Here is an 18,304-nt window from a genome sequence, read left to right as displayed (position 1 = left end):
CAGCATAGATACTTCTTGCATATTAATTCTCATTTACGTTCCACAACAATCAGGAAAACTAGACATTGTTATCCTCTATTTGATGTAGAAGACAAGTGAGGGTCAGAAAACTTGAGTAACTTGCCAGAGGACGTAGTGAGCAAGGGGCGGAGCTGAGATTTGAACCAAGCCTCGTCCAGTTCTCAGCCCCGCGTTTTTAATCCCTGGCACAGGGATTATTGCCTCCTGTTCTGGATGGGAAAACGGAAGCTCTGTGGCACAATTCTCATGCTGACACAAGCCAGAGTGTAGCTAGGTTGTGGGCAGCTCGGTCAGGCAGACTTCGGGGCGGGGGTCCTGCTCCCAGGGTGGAGGTGAGAGAGGAGGGTGACAGCCCCACCCTGTGGGCCTTCTCCTTGTGCTCAAGCCCGGGCCCTCCCGGGGGGGTTCGTGGTCCTCCTGAGGGCTGTTTCCTGGGCCAGGAGTCTCAAGGGAAGAGCCTGGGTTCTTTGCTGATTCCCCAGGGGAATCAGTGGGCAGAGTGTGGTGCCCATGGATGGGTGAAGATATTCTCTGGTTATGCTGATGCCGAAGGGGCTCCCGGGGAGGGGGAGATGGGGGTCAGGACCCACCAGAGGCACTGGAGAGTGTGGTGTGTCTGCAGGACGGTGCAGGGCCTTGCTGGCAGCAGCGTTTTGTTAGGCTGAAGCTGCCCTGCTTCTGGCTATTTCATTTCCATCGCTTGACAAAGTATGCCAAATATCACTCACTGTTCATTTGGTAAATGACTGCCTGCTGTCAGGTAGGGGAATGTGAGCAGGGGGTCGGGGGATGGACGGATGGGGAGGACGGGTTCTGAGACGCCCTGCTGTCCCTTTGAAGCAGAGAGTGACTTCACATGCACGTGGACACTCAGCAATCCGTCAGGATGCGCCCACGTAGGACAGGGGGCTTCCTGTCGCCCTTAGAGGACTAAGTTTCTGTAGGAGACATGAGCCATGTGCAGAGACACTGGGTCATGAGGGACATCGGTTAGTGCTCTCTGAAGTACTTAAGTAACCTGGTTGGGCCTTTGTTTCCACTCCCATAAAATGGGACTTTGATTTCCTACCCCGGTGACCAAGGTGAGGTTGAAAGTAGTGTCTGTCAAGTGCCAAGTAGTGCCTAAGCTAAATCAAATGCCAAACCAACAGCTCAGGAGAAGCACCTTGACCTCCCAATATTTTAAACATCACACAGGCTTAACTGAACTCTTCAGTGTGTTGTTTTTTTTTTTTTTTGCTTTTGGTTGGAATTCTATCAGTTCCATATGTTAATACAAGTTTTCTCATAGGAAAATGAATTGTGCCTAAGAAATGCAGTGTGCGACCCCATAGACGGCAGCCCACCAGGCTCCGCCGTCCCTGGGATTCTCCAGGCAAGAACACTGGAGTGGGTTGCCATTTCCTTCTCCAATGCATGAAAGTGAAAAGTGAAAGTGAAGTCACTTAGTCGTCTGACTCTTAGCGACCCCATGGACTGCGGCCCACCAGGCTCCTCCGTCCATGGGATTTTCCAGGCAAGAGTACTGGAGTGGGGTGCCATCGCCTTCTCTGTAGCTTGGTTAAACATATTTAAAACTAGGGTCATGGGAGGAATAGGGGAAAGGTGGCTCTTTGGTGAGGAAATTTGAAAACCACTGACCTCCATCAGCTCTGCATTGGTGTATCAGTTAGTGTCGGGGGTGCCGTCACAATCCCCAGAACTGGGGCTCGGGAGCCAGGCAGCCCTGTGCCTGGAGCCCGGTGTCTCCACTGCCCTCAGTGTGACTTGAACATTTCAGCTCTTGGAGCCTCCGTTTCCCGTCTGTAAAAGGGGAATAATGATGGGGCTGATGTCATGTAGTAGTTAGGAGGGGTGGAAGAGACAGTGCAGATGGAAGCTCTTGCCCTGTGCCTAGCACACAGCGATCACCCAACAAATGATTGCAGCAGTCACTGTGGCCCTGGTCATCGGCGTCTTTCTCCTGTGCTGGTTATCAAGGTTGGTCTTTCTCTCTCACTGTCCTCGCTCTGTCTCTGAAACCCTCACTGTAGTTCTTCTGGACTTTCATTCTTGTCAGCACCACCACCTTCCTCCTCCTGCCCAGTCACCGAGATTGGTTTCTTCTTATTTAATGTTTTTTTGGCCATGCCTCACGGCATGTGTGATCTTAGTTCCCCAGCCAGGGATCAGTTTGGAGCCCCCTGCGCTGGAAGTGTGGGGTCTTCACTACTGGACCACCGGGGAAGTCCCCGTCTCTGTTTCTCTGTTAGCACCCTTGTGATTCCCCAGGCCCTTACCACCCTGTGCCTGGACCGGAACAGTGGCTTTTGGCCTGGTGGAAGGAGCTGGCTCTAGAGACAAAAAGATGGATATAAGCCCCGCTTCTTTTACGATAGAGACCACCCCCTGGTAACCAGGTACTCAGAAGGCTGAAATCCTGGGTGGGAATTCTGCTTCCACTGCTTATCAGCTGTGTGACCCTGGACAAGTTGTTCAGTCTCTCTGAGCCTCAGTTTCCTCAATTCAGAAGTGGGGCTGGTGACTGTCTTATAGAGTTGTTGTGAGGAGCAAATGAAATCACGCACGCAAAGCACATGATAATAGCTAATACGATAATAACACTTACAGAACACTTACTCTGTGCCAGGCACTTATTATAAGGCTTTACATGGATTAAATTATATAGCCCTCAAAACAACCCTATGAAGTAGGTTCAATTATTACCCCTAGTTTATAGAAAGGAAAACTGTGGCACAGAGCAGTTAAATGACTTGCCCAAAGTTTCACAGCTAATAACTGATAGCAGATTCAGTCTGGGCAGAGTGGATCTCAATAAAGGTGTTATCCCTTCTACTTCCTCCTACTCTCACTTTCAAGCCAAGATGAAGCCCACCTCTTCTACTGAATCTGTTCTGGCTGACTCAGCCCAGCTAGGCCACTGAGAGCAGAAGCCCTCACCTCCAGGCATGCTCCCAGGGTCTCTGGCCATGCTTTCACACCAGACTTCATGAAAGGGCCTTGTCCAGGGCTGGGGTGGGAGCGGGGAAGCCAAGGGTCCTTCTTACCCCCAGTCCCACCCTCAACCTCAACTCACTTTTATCTCTTTTGTGTTGAAGATTTGTCAATGTGTGCGTGCATGCGTGTGTGTGAGTGTGTGTGTGTGTGTGTGTGTGTGTGTGTGTGTGTGTGTGGTGGTGGGGAAGATGGAGCAAAGGGCTTTCTGCAGTGAAAAAAGGTTTGGAAATGACTGGTCTGTTTCATTTATTTGTACTCTAGAATGTTATCAGCATTATAATTTTACATATATGCCTTGTCTCCACAGCTAGATTATGAGTTGTTCTGGAGGGCTTGGCCTTCCCCGGCTTGGTGTCCTGGGCACAGTGGGTGCTCAGTCAGTGATGAGGGGGAGATCCACAGTGATGTTTCTGGAGAGGAAGATCTAAGGTGCGGGGCAGTGCAGAGCGTAGACGTGCCCGAGTCCTGGGACACACTGGCCTCCCTGCTCTAGGCAATGGGCAGCCTGCTTGCTGCTCTTAGAAGGCCGGCTGCCTCTGCAGCTCCCAGAGAGGCCTCTGGGATGTCTTTCTAAAGCTTATCTATCTTGAGGGCCTGCCCATCCTCTCTCTTCCAGGTTCTCGTCTCTGAAGAAGTGCTTCTCTTCCTCCCTCCCTCTTGCTCGGGTGCAGCAGGGCAGCATGGGTAGTCCCCCGAGGGGACAGCCATCTGGCCCTATATGTTGCTTTTTGATTCCTAGAATTCTGGACATGGACACCCACTGCCTGAAAGTCCTGTTTGTTTTCCCTGTTGGCCAACCCTCTCTCTTTGATCACTTTTACAACTTTGTAATTATGGGCTGTATTCGGCTGGGGTGTTTGAACATCAGGGTAATTACCTTCCACTGTTCCTACCCCAACCCTTCAAAGAGAGAGGGGTGGGGAAGTCAGAACATCTCTAGAGGAAGAAGTCTGTGCCCTTCCCTCCTGCTCTTCCCGGCTCGGCTGGGTTCAAGGTCTCACCCTGGGGATGAGAAGCAGAAGGCCTTGGTGGCACTGAGGATCCAGGAGTCTCAGTTCTGTGACTGCTGGGGTGACCCCCACCCCACCTCTTGGCCCGTTTATGGACTAGGAGATTAGCAGGAGTCCTTCTCCTATTCCCCTGGGGTAGCTCCCATGCTGTGGTTTGGAGGCCTCTGAAGATTGGACAACTTTTTTTTTTTTAATTTGGTTGGCCACCTTCACAGCATGTGGGATCTTAGTCCCTTAACCAGGGATGGAATCCACGCCCCTTGCATTAAAAGAGCAGAGTCTTAACCACTGGACCACAAGGGAAGTCCCTGGACCACTTTTATTTTTTTTCCCTGGGGTCACCTAGATGGCCTAGGGGGTCTCCTAGGGGAGACTTCCAGCGCATAAGCAGGCTAGAGGAGGATGAAAGCTGTGAGCTCTCCGCCTCTTTAGCAGTTCGCACAGGGACAGCCTGGCGAGCCTGGGCCTGGGCGCTGGTGGAGGGCCCGGCCCAGCTCCGCAGGGAAGGAGTAAGGGAAGGGGGAAGTTGTCCTCCAGACCGAAAAAGCCCCGCTTGAGTGTCTCCACCAGCCTCCCGGGGCGTCCCTGCCTGTTCTGAGGGGCCCCTACGGCTGCCCGGGGAGTGGGGAGCAGGGAGCAGCAGCCGTGCCCCCGGCCGGCCCTGCGGGAGACCTGTTCGGAGACCTGCCCTGACAGGCTCTCCCGGGAAGGGAAGCCGAGATCAAAGCGCTGGGGGTGTGAGCGAGTGAGTAAGCCCGGCGCGGGCTCCTCTTCCTGCCTCCACCGTGTGTGGAGCGGTTAACTCCTTCAGCGCCTGCAGGAAGGCCCCGGCCCCAAGGCCCCAGCCCCAGGCCCTCAGCAGGCCCCGGGCCCCCGAGGCCCCAGGCCTGCGGCCTGGAGGGCGTGTGCGCCCGAGGGAGGCCGCAGAGGGCTCCGTCTGCCGGTCCTCTGCCCGCGCGCCCCAACCGCAGCCTCAGCTCTCAGCTCTCGCGTCTTCCTGCACCCCCAGAGCCCCTCGACTCCCGCTTCTGGTTCTCTCTCTGGCTTCTGGTTCTCTCTCTGGCTCTGCCGTCTGCTTGTCTGCTCGCCCGCTTGGCTCGACTCTGGGAGCTTGGCGAGCGCGCCTGTGGCGTCCTTGTGGGAACAGCCCCTTGGGTGCCTCCCCAGCCCAGGCTCTGTCGCCCCCTTCAGGGAGGGGTGAAGGGCAGAAAGCACCGGCCGGGGGCCTCCAGTAAGGCCCTGAACTGGAGCCGAGGGGTAGTTGGCCAACTGGACAGCGGCGGGGAGACAGAGATGGGCTGAGCCCGGGGCTGTCCTTGACGCCGGGGGAGAGCAGCGCCCCGGGCTCCTGGATCGGCCTGCGGAGGCGAGGGGATGCCCTGCACCCTCCTCTTCTCGGGCAAGGCTGGACCCTGGAAAGCCCAGTTCTGTTCGGAAGGAGCTCTCCGCCTTTCTGAACAGGGGACCGGTCACCCCCAACGCCCCGGGTTGGGGGACTGCGATCACTCCCTGCTCTCGGTTCTGACCCTTCTTAGCAAAGGCAGACTAGAGGTACCTCCATGGCAGGGCCATCTTACTTGTCCCCAGGCCTGGAGCCTAGTCCACCCCCTAGCACCTACTAACACCTGTTAAGGGTTTGCTCCCTTACAAAAGGAAGGACTGAATGTGATCCTTGAAGGCAGTGGCCCTGGGTGAGCTCAGGGCGGGGCAGGGAGACCCTAACCACACTGACCCCTTGCATGTGTTAGAGGTGAGCGTGCAGAGGTGTGGGGCACGCCTTAGGCAGGGGTGGATGTGTGAGGGGGTGAGGCTGGGGTGTGGACGGGCTGTGTCTGACCCTCGCCAGACCTCTGCTGTGTGTCTCTGCAGGCCCGGATGGCGGGGGAGCGGGGCGCCAGCGCCGTCCTCTTTGACATCACGGAGGATCGCGCTGCTGCTGAGCAGGTACCCTGGATGAGGGGTGCTTGAGGAGGGGGCTGGAGGGAGGAAGAGAGAGGTGCTGCAGGAGCAGAAGTCAGGACACAGCCGCCCTCGTGGGCACTTCCTCTCCTGCAGCTGCAGCAGCCTTTGGGGCTGACGTGGCCTGTGGTGTTGATCTGGGGTCACGATGCCGAGAAGCTGATGGAGTTTGTGTACAAGAACCGAAAGGCCCACGTGAGGATTGAGCTGAAGGAGCCCCCGACCTGGGTAAGCGGGCCAGGTCTCCAGCCCTGGCCCCAGCACCTGCAATCACTACCCCCTTTCCCTGTGTGACTGTCACCGAAAGCCCTCAGACTCCTGGAGCGCAAGAGACCTTAGAAGCCCCCCAGGCCAACTCTATCCCCTTTCTTCCCCACTCTGGGCTGCATCTTCAGGATGAACAGATTGGGCCGGCTGAGTTCTGAAGTGGTTTTTCAGCATCTTGGTTTCATGGAACACAGTAGCAGAGCCAGAATGAACCCCTGGGCCCCCTGACGCCTGGCTGGTATTTCTCCACCCACTGGGAAGTTCCCACCTTGCAGAGGGGTTGCTGTCCCCTTTTCCCCAAGCATACAGACCTTGAGATCGTACCTCTCACAATTGGCATCTGGAGGACCCTCCCCAGTGAGTGTCTGTGGGCAGAAAGGGACCACCTAACCCCACCTGCGACCTTACCCCCTCTTGGAGACTCAAGGGGCCCCCCTGTTCTCTGTGTGTCTCCTGTGTTTCTCCCGAGTTGGCCTCTCTCCTTCTACAGGTGTGACCCTTTCTCTCTCTGCTCACTCCCCCAGCCAGATTACGATGTATGGATCCTCCTGACGGTGGTGGGCATCATCTTTGTGGTCATCCTGGCCTTGGTGCTGCGTATCCGGTGCCGCCCTCGCCACAGCAGGCCGGTGAGCAGGGTGGGCTTCCTGGTGGAGGTGGGCAAGCGCATGTGTCGGGGAGGGTGGGGAGCAGGAAGGGAAAAAGTAAGGAAAGAAGGTGCCCTTATGCCCATGAAACAGTTTACATCAACCCCCCTTCTGTCCCCTCCCCCACTCCCTGCTTGCAAATGACTTCGTTAATTTCCAGCAGTCTCTCCGCACAGGTGTCCTCATTTGTTCATTCATTCAACAACACATTCAACAAATAGAGAGCTCCTGTTATGTGTCAGGCACGTTCCAGGTGTTGGGGCTCCTGCAGTGAGCAAAAGACAAAAGCTCTCTCCCCTCAGGGAGCTTTCATTCTAGTGGAAATAGACAACAAAATAAGTAAAATATAGAATACCTTAGATGGTGGTAAGTCCAGGGAGAAAAATAAAAAAGGGGAAGGAATGCAAAGGGAGCAGTATTAGTTTTTAAAAGCAAGGCCAAGGAAGGCCTCATTGAGAGGATGACTTTACAGGAAAGACCCTCAGTGGGTGAGGGGGTGATGCGTGCAGATGCCTGGAGAGAACGTGATTGAGGTGAGAAATCAGGACACTGCAAGCCCTTGAGACAGAAGTGTACCTGGTATGTCTGAGGATCAGCACGAAGGCATGCGGTGGAATACAGTGGGTAAGAGGGCAGGGCAGGAGGTGAGGACAGAGTTCATGGGGGCCCAGTGGTATTGGACTGTCTAGGCTGTTGTCATGAGTTTTTTTTTTTTTCCACTCTGGATGAAATGGGAACCATGGGATGGTTTTGAGCAGAACTAGAGCCATGATCTGACTTAACTTTTAACACGATCACTCATGCCACTGAGGTGAGACCAGATTACAGGGCAGCAAGGCTGGAGACAGAGCAACCAGCACAGAGGCTATTACCAGATTCCAGGTGACAGTAATCGTAGCTTGGCTCAGGGAGGAGTCAAAGTGATGAGAATTAGATTCTCCCTATACTTTGAAGGCAAAGCCAACAGGTTTTCTTTTTCTTTCTTTCTTTGAAATAAGAGAGTTAGTAGTACTACTTTAGTAAACTAAAAAGGAAAATGCAAAACCTATAACTTTGGAAGAAAAGTTATGACCAACCTAGATAGCATATTCAAAAGCAGAGACATTACTTTGCCAATAAAGGTCCATCTAGTCAAGGCTATGGTTTTTCCAGTGGTCATGTATGGATGTGAGAGTTGGACTGTGAAGAAAGCTGAGTGCCGAAGAATTGATGCTTTTGAACTGTGGTGTTGGAGAAGACTCTTGAGAGTCCCTCGGACTGCAAGGAGATCCAACCAGTCCATCCTAAAGGAGATCAGTCCTGGGTGTTCATTGGAAGGACTGGTGCTGAAGCTGAAACAGCAATACTTTGGCCACCTCATGCAAAGAGTTGACTCATTGGAAAAGACCCTGATGCTGGGAAGGATTGGGGGCAGGAGGAGAAGGGGACAATAGAGGATGAGATGGCTGGATGGCATCACCGACTCGAAGGACATGAGTTTGGGTGAACTCTGGGAGTTGATGGACAGGGAGGCCTGGCGTGCTGGGATTCATGGGGTCGCAAAGAGTTGGACATGACTGAGCGACTGAACTGAACTGATAACCCATTCAAGAATCGGAGACTCTTATTGTAGTTAATGAATCTATTTGATAAAAAGATTAACTGAGTGTATTTGGTGCCAGGATTAGGAAGACTCCATCCACCCTAATGGATCATAACATTGTACAACACAGCCTTCCCTTCTATAGATTTCCATAAAACGGGTCCACCACACCCACAGTTACTCCCCTGGTGTTCAAAAACACAAGATCCCAAGTGCCCATCAGATGGCAGCATTCCAGCCAATCCAGATCCCCCTTAGCATTCCTTAACAAGTGATCAAAACCATCAAAGTCTTACCACCAGCTATTACCCATGCCCAAAGCATCCTTACTCCACGGTATGAATGGATCTTCCTCCATAGGGATTTTCTTCCACTCTAACAGTAAAGTTCTAAATTGGCAAAATATTATTAGGAGAAACAGTTAACTCCTGGAACCATCACTTCTATAGAACCTCAGGGCCAACAGGTCTTCTAATGGATTGATCGTGGAGGAATCAGTTGAGAATAGTAAAGAATGACACCATTATTTTTGGCCTGAGCGGTTAAAAGAACAATTGCCATTTACTGAGGGGAGGAGGACTGGGGAAGGACAAGTGTGTGGTTGAGGTGATTCATGGCATTAGGGGTGTGGGGCTTGTGAAGTTGGACGTGCCTATTAGATATTCAAGATGCCATGTCAAGGCGGGGCAGTTGGGAGAAAAGTTCCTCTCCTGGGTCATCAAGGGAAGGAAAGGTAATAGTATGCATGGGGGAATGGGATGAAATGCTTACAGGGCCGTGGAAGGACTCCGAGAGTACAAACTCCCTGGGTGGTCCAGTGGTCGTGTGATCTAACTGCGTGACAGGGAACTGAGCACAGGCCAGGGTGCAGGGGGAGGAGCCCTGGTCCCATTCTGGCCCACTGTTCTCCTCAGGACCCCCTTCAGCAGCGAACAGCCTGGGCCATCAGCCAGCTGGCCACCAGGAGTTACCGGGCCGGCTGCCGGGGCGCCCGGAAGGAGTGGCCAGACTCTGGGAGCAGCTGCAGCTCCGCCCCGGTGTGCGCCATCTGCCTGGAGGAGTTCTCCGAGGGCCAGGTGAGGCCAGGCTGGAGAGGGAGGTGGGTGAGGCTAGTGTGGGCATCCGGTCTGCATCTGTGTCCTGTGTATCCTTCACGGACAACCCTGAAGTTTGGTCATTTTCCTGGTTTTCCAGGGAAAGAGAACTTCTGTTTGTTGAGTGTGTACCACATGCCAAGCTCTGCAGTGAGTGCTCTAGAGGCATCTGTCACCCTCTTGACAGTGAGGGGTCGGGGTGGATTAGTTTTTTAGCCTCATTTTACAGCAGAAAACTGTTCAGAAACTTGCCCAAGGTCATATGCAGTGGCAAAAGTCTAGATTCTCTTGATACCAAAGCCCATACTTTTTCTGTTGTGCTAGGAGGTCTTTGAAAGCAGGTGTTGGCAATAAAGGAGAGGCCAAGAACTTCTCTGGTGGTCCAGTGGTTAAGAAACCTCCTGCCAATGCAGGGGACATGGGTTCAATCCCTAGTCTGGGAAGATTCCACATGCCACGGGTTCAACTAAGCCCACTCCACAGCTTCTAAAGCTTGTATGCCCTAAGGGCCAGTGCTCTGCAACAAGAGAAGCCACTGCGAGAAGCCAGTGTACCGCAACAGGGGAGTAGCCCCTGCTCACCATGACTAGAGAAAGCCCGAAAGCAGCAACGAAGACCTGCTGCTGCTGCTAAGTCGCTTCAGTCCTGTCCGACTCTGTGCGACCCCATGGACTGCAGCCCACCAGGCTCCTCCATCCATGGGATTTTCCGGGCAACAGTACTGGAGTGGGGTGCCACTGCCTTCTCCGAACGAAGACCTAGTGCAGCCCAAATTAAACAAATGAATTTTTAAAAGGGGAGGGCTGAGGGAGTCAGGGATGCCCTGCTTCCTAGCCACTGCTGTAGCTGCCGTCAACTTTGGCTCTGACCCTTTGTTTTCTCCAGGAGCTCCGGGTCATTTCCTGCCTCCATGAGTTCCATCGTACCTGTGTGGACCCCTGGCTGCATCAGCATCGCACTTGCCCCCTCTGCATGTTCAACATCGTAGGTAGGAGGTGGGCCAAGGGCTCCCCTGTGTGCAGGCAGATGGGTAGAGAAGGGGCTTCCTTCTGGGCAAATGTTTTGCCTTGAAGTGGAGCAGAAGGCAGGACTGACTCAGACGTTCTCTAAGCTGTGCCCTTGGGACTTCCGTCGTGGTCCAGTAGTTAAAAATCTACCTTGTAATGCAGGGGATGTGGGTTTGATCCCTGGTCAGGGAACTAAGATCGTACACGCTTCAGGGCAACTAAGAAACATAAACCCAAGCACTGCAATGAAGATCCAGTGCAGCCAAAACAACAACAGCAGTTAATAAAATTTTTAAAAATAGAAGTTGTGCACTGGTTGAGGGTACCTCCCCTGAGCCGGGCAGACAGCTTTTCTGTGTATTTTCATGACAGCTTTGTTGATTCTAAATCAGGCCGGTGGGTATATTTACTACTCCACTTTTCTGGCAATAAAGTATCCTATTCTAACAAAACCAGGATATTATGACCATAGTCTAAAAGATGAAAGGGAAGTATCTGGAGGAAAGAGAGCCTTTTTATAATTCACCCAAAAGTGCAGTGTGGGCTCCGGTGGACCTGGGTGAAAGTCCCCAAAGGACCGTTGATGGGAGGAGCCGTGCTCAGCGGAACCCCCTAGGGGACAGCTGATGGGACGGGGCAAGGGCGTCCCGGGGTGCAGGCAGGTTAGGAGCATCCTGGGTGCTGCAGACTCTGACGGAGCTTGTGGGCGACTGCAGGCCGAAGATGTGCAATAGAGCCCCATTTTCCTGAATGCACCCTCCTTCGGCCGGTGGAGTCAAACACCTATGCTCTTGGTTCTTTCTTCCAGAGGGAGATTCGCTTTCACAGTCCCTGGGACCCTCTCGAGCTTACCAGGAACCGGGCCGGAGGCTACACCTCATTCGCCAGCACCCCGGCCACGCGCACTACCACTTGCCCGCCGCCTACCTGTTGGGCCCTTCCCGGAGCGCCGTGGCTCGGCCCACCCGGCCCGGCCCCTTCCTCCCGTCCCAGGAGCCAGGCGTGGGCGCGCGGCACCACCGCCAACCCAGAACCACACACCCCCGGGCTCCGGGCGAGCCCCAGCGCCTGGCGGTGGCCCCGCGCCCCTACGCGCCGGGCTGGGGCCTGAGCCACCTCCGCTGCACCTCCCAGCACCCTGCCACCTGCCCCGCGCCCCCTCGCCGGACCAGGCCCCACGACAGCAGCGGGTCCGGAGAGAGCTACCGCACAGAACGCAGCGGCTACCTGGCGGATGGGCCAGCCAGCGACTCCAGTTCGGGGCCCTGCCACGGCTCTTCGAGCGACTCGGTGGTTAACTGCACGGACGTCAGCCTGCAGGGCATCCACGGCAGCAGCTCCACCTTCCGCAGCTCCCTGAGCAGTGACTTCGACCCCCTGGTCTACTGCAGCCCCGAAGGGGAGCCCCCGGGGAAGGCGGCTCAGCCTAGCATGGCCTCCCGGCCCCGTTCTCTGGACTCAGTGGTGCCCGTGGGGGAAACGCAGGTTTCCAGCCACATCCACTACCACCGCCACCGGCACCACCACTACAGAAGACGCTTCCGGTGGCACGGCAGGAAGGCTGATCCCGAAACTGCAGTCCCCCCATCCAGGCCCGCCGTTCCTCGGACACAGCTCCAGCCGGAGCCGCCTTCGCCCGATCTGCACGCGACCAGGTGCAGCCCAGCAGCCCTTTCAGGGCAGCCCCCCGCCCCGCAGCGGCCCCGGGCCCTCACGGAGCCAGCCCCCGGGCCACCCGACGCCTCCAGCTCCAGCCCCGCAGCCAGCAGCCTCTTCCACTTGCAGAAATCCAGCCTTTCTGTCCGACACCCACAGAGGAGACGGCGAGGGGGACCCCTGGAGCCCACCCCAGCCTCTCGATCCCAGGACTTGACTACCCACCCAACTTGCCAGATTTTCCCCCATTATGGCCCAAGCCTGGCACACCCTTGGTCCCCAGAGGCCCACCCACTGTTCTTCGGCCATCCAGGCCTGGAGAGGAGGCTGCTACCAGAAGCCCCAGGTCCTACATACCCGAGTTCCCAGCCAGTGTGGTTGTGTCTGACTCCACGCCAGGCCCTCGGACCACACCCATCTGGGGAGGGGCCTTCCGCATGGAGTTCTGGCAACCCGGAGGGCAGGCCATGCCCTTATCCACACTGCCAGGTGCTACCAGCCCAGCCTGGTGAGTTCTCAGGGGAAGTGGGCCTGGTGGGGAGAGGAGACTGGAGCTGGATATGGAGTTATCCAAGGGGCTGATGGAAGCTGAGAAGGGCCCCACGGGGTGACATTTCAAATACTGGACAAATACTGGCGTAGGGTGGGATGCTGGCTTGAATGGTCTGGCTCTGCCAGGTGTTAATCCTTCAGTTGCCAGATTGTAGGGAGGTCTAGGTGAGGTCCGAGTGTGGCTGAGACACCACAAAACACTTGGGGTGGTTTGCGGCAGCAACTCAAACACAAGTGTTTCTTTTTGTTCATTTGTTTTAATAATTTATCTATTTTGGCTGTACTGGGACTCTGTTGCTGCATGTGGGCTCTCTCGACTTGCTGCAAGCAGGGGCTGCTCTTCATTGCCGTGCGGGCTGCTCTCGTTGTGGAGCACCGACTTAGCTGCCCCCTGGCATGTGGGATCTTCCCAGACCAGGGATCGAACCCGTGTTCTAAACCACTAGTCCACAAGGGAAATCCAAACACAAGTGTTTCAATATTTTAAAAATTGGTACAGCTATACCAATGCATACAGCTCAATATTAGTTGTAAATACAAAGGAAGCCAAGAAGAGTATGGACAGATAGTTACTGAAAAACATAATTCCAGGCTATATGAGATCTTATAGGAGATATAACTAGAGATAACCACATTTCTGGGCTTCCCTGGTGGCTCAGATGGTAAAGAATCTGCCTGCATTGTGGGAGACCTGGATACGATTCCTGGGTTGAGAAGATCCCTTGGAGACGGGAAGGGCAACCCACTCCAGTACTCTTGCCTGGAGAATTCCATAGACAGAGGAGGCTGGTGGACTACAGTCCATGGGGTTGCAAAGAGTCAGACACGACTGACTAACACACACACACACACACACACACACACACACATATTTCTGGGCTATATGAGAAGAGTTATGTGAATGATAGGGGAAAAGTGGAGAGAGATCACAGGTGGTTTCCAGCAGCCCTGTGATTTTTTCCTTTCCCCTGGGTTAAAGGAACTAAAGGAACTAGGGCTTCCCTTCTGTGTACCTTTGTTGATAAGACCAACATTATTCTCTTGGGGACTCCATGCATCCCTGTTACTGTATTGCAGCCAGTGGTGAGAATGTAGATCCTCAATTTTAACTTGGTGTTTATTTGCTCAAATCCTCCCCTTCCTCTTCCCGGTCCCCCAACTCCAGTTCTTCTCCATCTTTTCCTATTGTGTGGATGACAGTATTCTTTGCCATTGCTAGGAGGATGCCTCCGCCCCTAAAGGGGCCCCGAAAGTCCTGAACTGTAAGATTTCAGGGTCTAGGAATTCCACAGGCAGGACCTGGGAGCTGCTGTCATCCATTCATTCATTTCTTCCTCCCATTTTTCTTTCTGCATTATACGCATGCTATGTGCTAGGTCCCAGACTCTCAGGACATGGAACTTGTCAACCAGGAGACCCAGGTCTGTGGAGAGACGGGCATGCAAACCGTTATCATATAGAAAAGGGTTGTCCCCATAGGGCCACGTGACGTAGACTTTGACCCTGTGTTTGATGGCGCCAATGTGGATCCTGTCACGTGTATACTTTCGCTGCTGCCACTGCCAGACCCACCAGCTCCTCTCTCCCCTAAACTCATAACTGGTTTCAGTGCCTCTCTTTCCCCTGCCTTTGAGATCCAGTCCACCCCAGGGTCTGTTAACCGTATCTCTACCAGCTTTACCATATTCTTTTCCAGTACTGCTGATCCCTGCCCATATCTTAGGTGCAGCCTAAAGATCAAGGTGGGAGCCTCCTGGGTCCTTCCTTCCCTCTCACAGGGCCATGGAGAACAGCCACAGAGCATCAGTGTCCTGTGCTGTCGAGCCATGCAGCACAGTGACCCTGCTCACCTCCCCTCCCTTCTGTGGCCAGCATCCTCCTCAAATACACTGTCCAGAAATCTTCAAGTGTTCTGTTTTGCTCAGGGTAAAGAAAAATCCGAACTGGTTTGACCTTCAAGGCTCTAGTACCAGCTAGCCCCCATCTGCCTTCCCAACCTTATTTTCCACTCTTCGCCTTTCCTTCCCCTGCTCCAAGCTTTAGCCAAACTAGGTAAACACTTCCTGCAGTTTCTGCAGCCCAGAATATTCTGCTGCCTTCCTGTTCCCATAGATGGAATTCTTCCCTACTCCTGCAGGACCAGCTCGTGTATCTCCACTTTCAGGAAGCCCTTCCTGACGCTCCACTTAAGACATGGTCTCTCTCCTTCCTTGATTCATCTCTTATAAGCCCAGTCTGGCCCCACTGGCATAATTACTAAACGCACAGCTCTCCTACAAGGTTGCCAGGGCCCTGCTTAGTCTTTTTGTCTTCTATTTGGCACACGGTTGCAGGCCAGATCCACTAGTGCTTAATAAATATTCATTGGGTGAATGAATGAATAGTAAGTGTTGGTAACACACTGGTTGCTATATATGTATCTTACTCTGGATTTGTTTTTCTCTCCCCTGTGTCCCAACGGGAGTCGCTTTCAGTTTTCAATCTAATCACCCCTTCTGGACCCATTCCCTGCTCTTGCCTCTCTCTTACAGGTAGAACAAGCAAGAGGCTGGCCTGGCCCTCAGTGACCTGTCTTCTCCCCTCTCTCTAAACGCAGGCACAGAAGAGGAGCTGGAGGAGCTGTGTGAACAGGCCGTGTGAGATGTTCAGTCCTGGCTCCAACCAAGAGAGCTCGCCGGATGACTCGGGGCCCTACCTGGCACAGAGTCCTGCTCCTCAGAAAAGAAAGGACTTCAGAAAACAACCCCCCCTTTTCTGGGCCATATTCCTGGAGCCAGTGGCAGAAGGTGGTGATGGTGGGTGGCAGGTGTCCTCTCCTGCTCCCAGCTCCAGACCTTGTTGGCAGAACCACCTGTGTCCAGCCAGGCAACCAGCTCCCACTGGTGTAGGTGGGCTCCCTTGCAGGCTGCACTTTTCTGAGAGCAGGAAGCTAGGCATGGGTAGACAGGTGTGATAAAGGTGGTGCTCCTTCCCCAGCCTGAGCACTTCTCCTTCATCCCAGGCCTCATGTTCATACCAGCAAATGGGTTCAGCCAAATGAATGAACCCTGCTCACCTCCTTCCTGAAGACAGTCTTGCACACCAGCTTTGGCTTCCCTTCGTAAGGCTGCTGCATCAATGGCAACCCTGGTTCTTATCGTTTTCCTTCTTTGCAAAGAGATGATGGGCTTTGCAGCTTCACCAGGCAGGGCCTGCCCTGGTGCACAAGGAGTTTTCCCTCCTTGTCCATATTTGTCAGCTTCTCTATATTCAGTCAGAGGAGAAGCCAGGGTGTGCAGTCCCTGAGGTGGTGCAGCACCTTGAAGAACCTGGGTTGAAGCCTCTGATCTTCAGGCTCCCTTGTTGTTCCAGCAGCTCCAGTCCCTCTGGGGGAGCGTGGTGGGGGTAGTGGGAAGGGGCTCACTCTTCCTTGGAGATCGCTTAGCTGAAAATCCCAAAGGACATGGAAGATGAGGATTTCTGCGGGACTTTATTTAGGAAGAGGGAGGAGGAGATGAAGGTAGAAAAGGCTGAATTCCAGCTGAACAAGGAATCTTCCTCTGGGTGCTTCCTCTCAGAGCAGGGAGAGGGAACGGGGGAGAACACGGGAGAAGCAGTCTGGGGCCCTTGAGATTAGATGGCCCAGAGGCCCAGCTTCCCAGTATAAGCCACGCAGGTCAGATACACAGTGCGGAGTAGGGTCAGAGAAGGAAGTCTGGCCCGGGGCAGCTGGTCCCAAGTGGGCAAGAGCTGAGGGGCCTCCTCGGGGCGATGTTCGCCCTAGAGCAGCTGGACCACCGCTGGCCCCCTCAGGCGTTATCCCATTTGGAATGTGAATGCGGGAACAGAGTGGGCACAGCACCCACCTGGAGATCCTCTTCCCTCAGAGTCAGTGGGGAACTAGCACCTAGGCAACCCACGTGGGTATTTATATCTGAACAGGCAGAAAGACGCTTGAATCAGGCACTATGATGAGAAATGTATTTATTTGCTAATATATTTATCCATAAACTTGATCTGGTCTCATGGTTTTCTTCTGTCATGACTGTCACTCGGGGTAACAACTTCATCTACGTGGGCAAAAATATTCCTGATATCAGAGGCTAGGCTCTGATTTATGAAAGGACAGAGTAGCATGGTGGTCTCGGCAACAAGAACTGGCTGGTAAGCCCCTAAAAGCATTGTTCAGTGAGATCAGGGAGAGAGAAAGTGTGACTGGATTCTCCTTGTGGTTCAGTGTGCCATTTGTACTATTACTGTATGTTTACTTCATACTCTATAATGCTTCAGGGACTTTCTTTGTGACCCTGCAAAACACTGTTGCCTCACTTTTCCACTCATGAAATGGGCCCACTTCACAGAGTTGTTGGAGAGCTCCCCTGGGACAAACAGGGTGAAGTGTGTTTCAAAGTAGAGAGTATGCAGTGATAAAGAACATCCTAACCCCAGTCCCAGCGCCCATCTGAACACAACACGGGACGGGCCCCAGGCACAGACCAGCCTTGAAGAAGCTCCGTTTCCATTCAGGAGGCCTGGTTGGGAACATAGAGCAGCGAGGCCTGAAACCATCTATATCCCACAGTTCCAGTCTAGATAAACACAGATGAACGTCCTCTGCCTACTCGTGGGACTACCGTGAAGCTCAAGGGAGCTGGTGCTACGTGGGTATGGAGATTTCCATAGAGCCTGCAGGGGCTTATCCTCTTCTCACAAAAAGCGTTTTCCCTTCCTGCTTCATCGGGAAAGGTTTGGTAGAGGTGGGGGTTGTCTGGTGCCAGTTTTGAACCAGACAGCAAGGCATTTGTGCACCCTATAGGAAAGAACACGATCTGAAGTAGAGGAACTGGATCTAAACGCTAAAAGCTGCACAAAGCGTAAATTATCAGTTGGAACGAGGAAACTTACATAAAGAGTTCTTAGAAATAAATACGCATTTTTTTTTTCGGAAGTCGGCTCACAAAACAGCATTCCTGTGGACGCAAAGGGAAACCCAATCACTCGCTGGCAGGAAACCCGATCACTTGCCGTTAGGAAACTCGATCACTCGCAGGTAGGAAACCCAATCACGCTCTGGCCTTTAGGAAACCCAATCACGCTCTCGCTGCTAGGAAGGAGGGGGGCGGTCCCTGAACTTCTCATCTCCGCTGAGATAATCCAGAGGGAGACAGTGGACTCTCTGGCCCTCCACTCTTAAGACAGGAAGACAAAAAAACACCTCAGCTGTCATCCGGGACGCTCCAGGGGACCAGCGGTCCAGGTCAGACCTTCCGGCCCGCGGCGTGCTCCCGCGCAGGCGCCAACCGTGCCGCCCCGCCCCTCGGGCCCCGCCCACACGCTCGATGGCTGCGCACTCTCGCCCCCGCGCCTGCCCAGGTGCCTCTCGGCCGGCCCCGCCTCCTGGCGGGAGAAACCATATCAAAGGCGGGGGACGGGGCGGGGCCGCCGCGCCGGAAGGGGAAGTCTGAGGCAGAGGAAGTGCAGGTATTCTGGGTAATTTTTACTATTTATCCGCAGGGAGAGGTGATTGTGGCTC

The 18,304-nt window shown here is 54.0% G+C and overlaps 1 protein-coding gene across 2 annotated transcripts in view; it reads left to right on the top strand.

Moving 5' to 3' along the window:
- The window catches only part of RNF43 (ring finger protein 43), a 66,700-nt gene extending 49,913 nt beyond the window's left edge, over positions 1–16,787 (top strand). Inside the window, exons 4-10 of one of the 2 annotated variants that reach the window (XM_005219941.5) lie at positions 5,898–5,972; positions 6,084–6,215; positions 6,779–6,883; positions 9,398–9,559; positions 10,463–10,565; positions 11,393–12,748; positions 15,389–16,787. In XM_005219941.5, the coding sequence (XP_005219998.2) occupies positions 5,898–5,972; positions 6,084–6,215; positions 6,779–6,883; positions 9,398–9,559; positions 10,463–10,565; positions 11,393–12,748; positions 15,389–15,432 (1,977 nt within the window). In that variant the 3' untranslated portion in view covers positions 15,433–16,787. The remainder of the gene's footprint in view (positions 1–5,897; positions 5,973–6,083; positions 6,216–6,778; positions 6,884–9,397; positions 9,560–10,462; positions 10,566–11,392; positions 12,749–15,388) is intronic. The other variant, NM_001191194.1, reaches the window with a different exon arrangement.
- The last annotated feature ends 1,517 nt before the right edge of the window (positions 16,788–18,304 follow it).

Source organism: Bos taurus, chromosome 19 (assembly GCF_002263795.3).
Source record: "Bos taurus isolate L1 Dominette 01449 registration number 42190680 breed Hereford chromosome 19, ARS-UCD2.0, whole genome shotgun sequence".
Lineage (NCBI taxonomy): Eukaryota > Metazoa > Chordata > Mammalia > Artiodactyla > Bovidae > Bos > Bos taurus.
This window is presented reverse-complemented; position numbering and strand designations above follow the sequence as displayed.